General features: G+C 36.2%; 2 protein-coding genes across 2 annotated transcripts in view; one reads left to right on the forward strand and one right to left on the reverse strand.

The window, feature by feature from the left end:
- Positions 1–3,430, forward strand: part of LOC107629794 (basic leucine zipper 61-like) — a 4,580-nt gene extending 1,150 nt beyond the window's left edge. Inside the window, exons 2-5 of the mRNA XM_016332682.2 lie at positions 5–237; positions 448–538; positions 646–772; positions 2,166–3,430. Coding sequence (XP_016188168.1) covers positions 5–237; positions 448–538; positions 646–772; positions 2,166–2,344 — 630 coding nt within the window. The 3' untranslated portion in view covers positions 2,345–3,430. The remainder of the gene's footprint in view (positions 1–4; positions 238–447; positions 539–645; positions 773–2,165) is intronic.
- LOC107629792 lies at positions 7,252–9,863 on the reverse strand. The gene has a single exon (XM_016332680.2). It carries the CDS (start codon positions 9,861–9,863, stop codon positions 7,425–7,427), a length of 2,439 nt encoding a protein of 812 aa, XP_016188166.1. The 3' UTR covers positions 7,252–7,424.

Raw genomic sequence — 10,125 nt, forward strand, 5'->3', positions numbered from 1 at the left:
CAACGATAATGAGAGAGACACAAACAACAAAGAGATCAATAAGGATGATGATCATCATGATCATGATCATGATCAGCAACAAGTGAAGGTAGAATCCGATGAAGATGAAAGCCAATGCAACAATAAAGCTCTGGATAATGATGATGATAGCAGTAAGAATAACAATAATAACTCCAATGCAAATGCTGCTACTACAAATTCCAGTGAAAAAATTACAGACCCCAAGAGGGTAAAAAGGTAAATATCACAATTCTATTCTTTCATGGCTTTAATTAAATAAAGCTGCAAATGGATAATGTGTTATTAGTTAGTGTTTAATATGGACTATTAATTACTGTTCATAATAATGTACCTTGTTAGAAACTAATTAAGTACATTATTATTATTTGTTAATTTAATTTCCTCTGATTCTAATCTTGATTTAATTATTTTTTTTAATACGAACAGGATTTTGGCTAATAGACAATCAGCACAAAGATCAAGAGTGAGGAAGCTGCAATACATATCAGAGCTTGAGCGCAGCGTAACTTCATTACAGGTACGTTAAAAATTTAATTCCATCATCATTGTAATTCTTTTGGTACATATCATCATAGATTAATTTGTTACAATAATAATTATATTGGTGTTTAATTACGAATGAAGGCGGAAGTTTCAGTATTATCACCGCGGGTGGCATTTTTGGATCACCAACGTTTGCTTCTAAATGTTGATAACAGTGCTCTCAAGCAAAGAATCGCAGCTTTGGCACAGGACAAGATCTTCAAAGATGGTAATTGCTTTACGTATTCTCTTTTAGTTTACGTTCATAGTATCCTCTAAGATGCTATACTACTATTGTTTATTCATTTCTCTACGTAATTAATGCTTAAACTATTGACTAATTGGTACTTAGGAGCTAAGGTTGGGGGATAAGAATAATTAATTGCTCTTAGTTATTATTTTCTATTGTTGAGGGTTACTTTTGCATCTTCCAAAAGTGGAAAAGCTAGGGACCAGTTTTATAGAGGTAATTTTAGTTTTACATATATAATTTTATTGGACCACCATGTGTGAAGTATACAGAATTCGAACATCGTCTCTCTATCAATAATTAGAGATGCATGTGCATGTACATTTCTATCCATCGGCTTATAGTGTGTATTAGCTTCAGGACAACAATTAGATAAATATAAAACACGAGTTAAGCATGTAAATAAGAGAATCTTGCAATCTTGTTTAATTTAAACAGTCTAAGACCATGATAAACTAGAAATAAATGGAATAAAAACTGAAGTTGGTTAACTAATAAGTAATGGGAAAGGCCAATAAGTAATAGCTCAAATGTCATAGTCTTTTCATATTCAATTAAGAGGTTGCGGGTTCGAGTCTTTTATCTTTGATAAAAAAAAAAGTAATGGAGAATGGAGAATTAGAGAAATGTTTGCTAAATAGAGAAATTTTAGGGGCAATATATTTTTCTTTAATTTTGTATTTCTGCACGACAAATTAATCCCTCTTATTAAGAGGGATTAATTCGTTTAAAAAATTTTAGAGTAATAAAAATTTATTAAAAATAAAAATGTATTTGAGTTTGTCAAAAATAATATATAAATACTAAAAATTAATCACTAATTAATTTATTTTATAAATATATATTATATATAAATACATATATAAATTAATTTATTTTTAATATATATTTTATATTAATAATTAATTTTAATAATTTAATAGAATATATATTTAACATGATTGAAAAATTAAATATTATTTAGTGACTTTATAAGGGATAAACATGTCAATTATGAAACCAAATTAAACAGTTGTATTACTTATAGTTAAAAGTGATTTGCATGCCACATTGCCACTCATGTTTTAAATCAGTGTGCCATATCACGTGCCCTTGTCTCATAGGTAGTATGACTTGTGCATAAGAAAATTAAGAAGAAAAAAGAGAGTAATAATTGTAGATATTTTAAAAATATACATTGTAGAGTATGCTTTTAAGAATAGAGCAATGTTATATTCTTGGTAAATATTATCGATTACTAAAAATATTAAAAATTGCTGATTTCAAAATTTTTTTTTTAAGAATATGTATGCCAATATATATTTTTTCTTCTTAACAAAGCTTGAAATTAATTAATTATATAATCTCATTAATTTATTACATAAAAATGTAGCTCACCAAGAAGCACTGAAAAGGGAGATAGAGAGACTAAGGCAAGTGTATCACCAATTAAACGTGAAGAAGAATATGGAAATTGCTTCAGCCACAGTGTCACCTTCAATATCTCCATCTTCAACCAGACCACGTTGTGATACTCAGAATAATGAAAAGGAACAGCTTATCAATGTTTGAATAAAAAATAATAATAATAAAAAAGTGGAAAAAAAACCCTACCCAATACAAGACTCTCACCCTATTATTAGTACTACATTGATCAAGGGTAGCTAGGTATAGCTAGTGTATAGTGTGAGTGATTCTTTGTTTCTTTCTTTCTTTTATTTTATTCAAAGAGGAAGGAATAATAGTACCGAAAAAGAAAGAAAAAAATGAGGTGAAATTATTGAAATTTAAAGGGAAAAAAAAAGAGGAAAAAAATTGTGACTTATTGTGATGTAATTGAATTGAATGGTGTCACGTACTGTTGGGTAGTGAGGGTGGTGAGAATTTTTATTAGGGTAACTTAATTGATGGGAAAGAAAGAAAGAAAAATGAGAGAATTGAGAAGGGGCTCACATTATATATCATATAACATAATTATGATGATTTATGATTTGGGAGGTATTTAAATGAAGATATTAAAAATATTTTTTTATAAAAATATTTTGTATAATAATGTGATTTCATTTATTTGGTCATATATTTTTATAATATATTAAAATTTAATCTTATAATTTATTATTTAAGAGTTAAATTTTTTTTATATAAATACAATTATAAAATTTTCATTAGAGTATCACAATTTATGAGTGGTGAGGCCATGTTGGTGATGGTGGTGGTAAGCTTTTGCTATCAAAGCTGAGGAGTCACGTGATGTGTTTTACTTTTAAAAGAGAGAAAAATAAAAAATAAAAAATGGGACCACTCAAAGATGCATGATTGGAATACAGGGAAACACATGTGCACTAGTGGCATCAAACAGAGAGAAAGGTGGGAGGTATATGTCGGAGATTCTTTCAGTTTTTTTTTACTTGTTTTTAAATGTATTTGTTATTGTCTTTGATTATTTTTTATTTTATTTTGTTTTGGGTAATTTAATTATTTTTGGTGTTTTTCAATTCCAAGTTGGAAAACAGAGAGTAGTGGTGGTGGGTTTGTGTTGGGATGGATGAAAGGAGGGTATGTCAGTGAAGTGTTGTTGGCTCCTCTTTGAGTTTTGTTTGTACTTTACATTATTATAATTACTGTTTTCCATGGTTATGTAATTATCTTAATTTGACACATTGATTGGAAAGATTTAAAAGAAAAAATGGAAGTGTAAATATTCAGTTGAATCAATTATTGTTGTTGTACATGGTGAAGTTTTTAACCGAGGTTCCAAAGTGGCTATTTACATTGTTTCAAGTTAACATATTCTCTATAACCAAATAGAATGGTTATTTCTATATATTTTTATATAGTTTCTGAAAGTTGTCAATGTAGAAACTGTTTCGACATAAATATCTCGATGATTTGCACGGTTTTAAGAATAAGCCATCAGACTAGTCCAAGAAGAGAAACATTCATTTTTTTTAAACTGGATTTTTTCTTTGAAATAATCATTGGGTCCCTTACGTAAAGAACCTATTAAATTTTGTGGACACTGAATCTAATAGTAGTGGATGTCTCTACTACCATTGGAATTGGAACTAAGAGTTTCTAAGCTAAATCTTCTCCCGAAATATCTTGAATCTTATTTAATCCTTGAAAGCTCCTCAATTTAAATTTGTGGATTGCATTGTTTGGTTTCCAAAACCCTCTGAATTATTTAGTTGCAAATCTGCATATGAGGCTTTTATTAGTTATGATGAATGGAGAAGTTGTAAAATCTTTAAGCTAGTGTGGAAGCTCCAATGTCTCTAAAGGGTGAGGTCCTTTCTATGGCTAGCTAGCAATAATGGATTAGCACTATCTTTCGATTGTTTTGGAGTTCATAGCTCCTAGAATGGATTGATAACAATCTGAAGGAAGCTACTCGAAACTTCAACGAGGTTCTGTCGCCCATATTCTTTGCTATAGCCTGTTGCAACATTTGATACCAGCATAACTGCCAGATTTTTGAGAAATTGAGCTACAATCTGAATTCGTGCCTCCATCGAAACTTGAGTTTGGCCAAAGAATATAATATGAGTTGTCGATGGAAATGTTAGAGTAAGAGTAAAGTTCAAGTGGCTGAATTATCTATTACTCATATTTTTTGGCGTCCTCCACCGGATCATTGGATAAAGATCAACACAGATGGATCTATTAATAGCTTGGGAACGACGGCTTGCAGTGGCATCCTCCGAGATCACCATGGTAGTTTTCTCGCAGCCTTTAGTGTGAATTTGGATAATTTATCAATCACTTTGACTACTTTATTGTTTCTCAATGAGGATATATCAACATATAAGTAGAAACAAAATCTATAATAGCTTTAGAGTTTTTCCAAAACTGTTTTCCAACTCTCATGCAGCTTTTCCTCTTGTAGCAGCGATCCGGACTTTGTTAATCATGTGTTCAGGTAAAGAAATGGATGTGCAAACAGATAAGTTAAACTTGCATGGATGCATCCCAATTCTCTACTTAATTGTTTATGATTCACTTCTTAGAGTGATTTCTCTTCAATTTTCTGCTAATATTAGGGCAATATCTTTTCCTAGAATAATTTTTTTTAGTTTTATTTTCTATAAATAAAAATAAAAAGAAAAATAGTTATTTATTGAGTACTTGGAATTTGAACATCATATTTGGACTCTGGTCATTTTGTTACCCAAAATAAATATTTTTATTGAAACAAATATTCAACATATTAGATGCGACCTTATAATTTAGCTACTTCTTCCCCTAACTGAATTTAGCCTTCTCCAAAATGATTATTAGTAGAGTGGACAACAATGCATCTCCTCCATATCAATCTAAATTTTGAATTTTAAGGGGTTTTTTTTTTCTTTTTTCCGGTAAAGACCCCTGTACATGTTCTTTGTGACTTCACCGACACCCAACAGGCCAACACGTCCATTCTTTTCTTTGCCATAACCACCCGCATACACCACCACCTCAGCAATACCCAGTGCAGCCATACCTCTTTCTTTATCATCTTTAGCACAACCCTCTCTATTCTGATCTTTACCCAGTGCAGCCACCACGTCGCTACCACAACGGCGTCATCATTACGATTCTAAGCCAAGACCCTCTCTATTCTGTTCTTTAGAGCCACAACCCCCTTCCTCTCTTTGTCAAAATGTTGCTTTCCTTTTTGCCCAAACTATGAATTGAATGTCTTCCTATAAATTTTCTAACCTATATTATTGCAAATTAAATGTTTCCTAAAGCTAATCCTAATTTTTTATCCAAGCTATGATTTGAGTTTTCCAAATAGAAAATCAAATTGACTCCAACAAGATTTTTAAGCACTCTAATGTCTACCATGATATCTGCTAGTGCAACCCGTGGCACGAGCTCATTAACCAAACTTCCAGGCCTCCAAGGCTACAATGTTAATCTAATTAAATTTCCTCCTCTTGTTTACAAGCAAGGGACAAAGCGCCAGAAGTTGGTGAAAAGAGAGAAGGATAGAACAACTGCTAAAAGCAAGTCCAACTTCCACCCAAATGAAAAGAAAGAGGAAAAATTGAGGTGCGGTAAAGGTCATTAGTATCCATTCACAAATACTTGTCACCTTTGGAACATATTTATAAACAGTACTCCAAATATTTTAGCAGCATGACAAAATTTTGGACACGGTACTAGTTTCTTGTGGTTCAAGGTTTTACAATGTATTTTAACTTTACAGACACTAGTAAATTTTATAAACCAATACAAGTGATTACGCCACAATTTTATCCATAATTGCCTTGGTTGTCAACAAACCCCTCCCAAAATAATGAAGCGTCACACGTGCCAAACTTTACAAATCACTGATATGACATCAGGACGGCTTGTTCCGGGTCAACGCTTACTCTTTGGCCATGCCAAGCCGAAAGTCAGCACAAGGGTTCATATAACGTGAAAATTCATTCTTACATGCATCAAACAGAGGTTCAAAGTGTATTGAAAGCAATATCCCCATGTCACTCTGCTTGTAGCCCTCAAGTCACATCTCACATGACTCATCAATCATATTGTATGCGAGAGAAAACTCACGAATTCAAATAATTCATTTTGGACCTCTAAAATAAACAAGCATGCAAAATAATAAAATGATCAAATGATAAACTCCTCAGCAATCAGTCTCCAAAGTGAAGAGGAAAAAATATATATATTAACACTTAAATTTAATAAAGCAATTCATGTAATTAAGAACTTAGCTAGGCTTGGAATTTCTTCCTATAGTAAAAACAAAACTGTCAAAAACAGCTTGGGACACTGTCGAAAAAAGGTGCAGTCCTGGAGAAATATTCCATTGACTGCGGAAAACCTATTTAGCAGACTGTGTGTTTAGGGCTTGGCTTTTCTGAAATGTTGTTACACATGAATATTCAGTTATTCACACAGATGTGCACATAGGAAAGTGCCATTACTAAGTGTTCTATTTTCAATGCTAACTCCCCTAAATTTAGCTGGGGTTAAAGCATCAGATCAGAATTTCTTTCGGTATTCTAGAAACGACGTAGATAAGATACCGTCAAACAAAGAAAAGATCTTCCAAAGAATCAAAAGTATCTTCAGCAATTTCTACATGGATGCATAATGCAAAACTGGATGACATTATTTTGACAGGCAGTATGTTGTTTACTTATAAATAGGAAGCAGTAGTTTACTACTCAAAAACAATGACTATGATCCACAAAGTATGCAGCCTGAAATCGGACTAGAGGAATGTTGGGTGCAGCCATGGAGACCATAAAACAACATTGTGCAGCTACGTAGGATTTGGGTTAGGCATTAAAATTGGCTAACTAATCATGCAAAAGATCAAAGAAAATCTCTTTTTACATAGTCAGTGCTGTTTTAGCACAACATTTCTTCCTAAAGATAATACTTTGATTACTTTCCAACTCAAACTTCAGAACTTCTAACCTATACACAATGTGCAAAAAGTACAAAGGTTGAATACCAAAACTAATCAAGAACAGCTAAGATAGGCAAAGTAGAGAAAATAACCTTGATTTCACACATTTCTAGCGTAACAATTATCTTAGGTGATGGATTCAGTTTCAAAATAGAGCTTTGTACATTATAAACATAAACAATCTGCAGCATTGAACTAGTAGTTAACAGAATTTAGGTCACGTGCTAATGGAAAACTTAAATCTTACAAAGCATTCTGTTCTTCAACATTTTGATCTTCAACTTTTTGTTCTTCAACAGTTGGAGTACATTCAGGAGGAGCTGCCACATTACATTTGGCTTTCACTTCCTTCAAATGCTTAACCTGCTCCTCAATAGCCTGCAACCTGTTAGCCAGGGATTCAACACTTCCAGCATAATCTTCCAGTTTATCAAACCAAGTGCTTTCAATCTCCCTCAATTTCCTTTCAAAATCTCTCGAAAGCTCCCTCAACTTAATCCTTTCTTCTTCTTCCTTTCTCAGGCGCTCCTTTTCCAGTTCCATGACACTCAAAACAAGGCCACCAGACCCAGGAACATCCTTGTAAAGTGGTTCTTCAGCTTGCGGACAACGTGCTCTATAATCAGCAAAAGCCTTCTGTGTTTCCTTCAAGGCCTTTCTATAGCCCTCCACAAGGCCTGTCATCATAAACAGCTCCTTCTCAAGACGATACATTTCTACCTGTCTCTTATGACTCTCATCCATCTTTGCTTTATGATATTGCTCAATCATTTCATCTCGCTTCTGTAGTTCGTTAAGCAAGAGTTGCTGATTTGTCAAAGACTCATCACATGCTTGTTCTTTTGCTGCATACATCATTCTAGCCTTCCCCATCCAATGTTCTATATGTTCCATGCAGGTTTCAAAGTCAGCAGGCTTAGAATTCCACGGGCTATCACCTCTTAGCCTCTTGTTACTGCCATTTAGTGCATGGTGAGAGTTATGATTATCCAGGTCAAGCTCCCTTTTGTGACCATTTCCAAAAAGTGATGATCCAGATATCATATGAGGATCATCTCTGGGAGACAGAAAATCTCCCACAGGGTTGTCACGAAGATCAATCCCAGAAGTAAAAGGCATCTGCACTGCAGACATTGCCTGAACAAGACCCCCAGGCCCAGAAGGCATCCCCTCCATAGGAATACACTTGGGTGAGAGACTGAACCCACCATCATGCTCGTCATCCTCTGCATCTTCCTCTTCCTCCTCCTGTTCTTGCCCTTCTTCTCCTTCAACACCTTTCGCTTCACCACATTCGTCACCCTTTACATCACTAGTCTGACATGGCCGCAAGAAGGGCTCCTCCACATTGTTCTTCTGATCCATAAGCCAGAATCCAGAGTCTTCCACCTTGGGCTGATCAAAATCCATAATTTGTACCCCTCCAACCACATCCTTCCCTACTTCAACCCTTTCAACATTATCTTGACCAAGACTCAACTCAATGTTGTGCTCCTCCAACTCACCATCCCTGCCACCCTCCTCATCAACTCCACTCATCTTCACATCACCACTCTCACCCACTTCGTCTTCCACAGTGGTTGTGGCTGTGGCTTTGGCTGTGGCTTCATCAGTGACTTTTTCTGTGACTGTGGCTGTGGCAGCTGCCTCCTCATCTTCCTCATCTTTAACCTCAGCCTCTTCCCCATCATCCTTCCCTCCAACCTCCTCTCCCTCCTCTTCCTCCTCCTCCTCCTGTGCTGCTTCCGGCTCCTCCAGCAGCTCCTGGTGCTGCGCCTTAATCAGCTGCTGCATATGCGAAGCATAGTAACAATCCGTCAGCTGTGGAGCCTTCAATTCCTTCTCCATCATGGACCAAATCAAACCTGCCCAATCAACCTTCTCCAACTTCCCTGTCTTAATCAAATTCAGTTGCCCCATAACATCAGATGTCATGATAAACATCTCATCATGCAACATCATCCAATTCGACACCAATTCCTCAATAAACCCAATCGATTCTGCCAAGTCCACCGTCTCCCCTCCCTCCTCCTTACCCTCCGCAACCGAAGAACCAGCATTCTTCTTGGGTAACTTCAGGGCCCGGCCCAAATCGGCACGACTCAGCTTGATCCTAATCCCATTGACATAGCTACATCGCGACGTGGGGACGTAGCTGGCAATGAGCTGGGCAAGAAGATCGCTGCGGACAACGGTGTCGTACTCGAGGTGCACGAACTCCCAGAGCCCAAGGCGCTGGAGGAGGCTCTGGTGGCTCGAAAAGTCAAGGGCTTTCGGGGGCGCGAAAGGAATTGGTTTTAGGGTTTCGACAAGAACCTGAAGCTTCTCGCGACATTTCTTCTCCAGCGCGGTTCGCTTCGCGTCCAATTTCTTCCTCTTCGGAGTCCCTCGCCGGCCGGAGCCAGGGAATGCTGCGGCGGCGGCGGTAACGGTCACTGCCGCATGAGCATCGGGTTCCGGGTCGTCGGGTTTCTGGACCGGATCTTGCATTACAGTGTCCTCGTGTTCAGATGGCTGTGTAGGGTTGGGATCGGGTAGGGTTTGTGATTGGGATTGGGGATCTTGATCGGCGAGGGTTAGGGTTTTGGGGGATTGGGAATTTGTTGGAGTTTCTTCTTGTTGGGTTTTGGTGTCAGGGTTTTGGGGGGTTTCGTCGGGAATGTGAGGATTTGAATCGGTCATGGCGCTGTATTGAGTAAGTGAGAGAGTGAGGAAGAGGTTTTCTACTTTTCTTAACGGGGTTGGGATATTTTGGGAGTGAAACGTCTCAACTTTATTTTCAGGTTTCGAAATTCAAAGCCTGGCTTAATTCGTCTCGGAAAGGAGGAAGGAGAGCTTGAAATGTCGCTTTTGTCCTCCGCAAGACCGCAATTAAGCCATCTGAAATTTGATAGCCGTTTGTCCCTTTAAAATCGAGACTTTATGTCTTTGTATTTTTTAAATT

The sequence above is a fragment of the Arachis ipaensis genome, chromosome B03 (assembly GCF_000816755.2).
Source record: "Arachis ipaensis cultivar K30076 chromosome B03, Araip1.1, whole genome shotgun sequence".
NCBI lineage: Eukaryota > Viridiplantae > Streptophyta > Magnoliopsida > Fabales > Fabaceae > Arachis > Arachis ipaensis.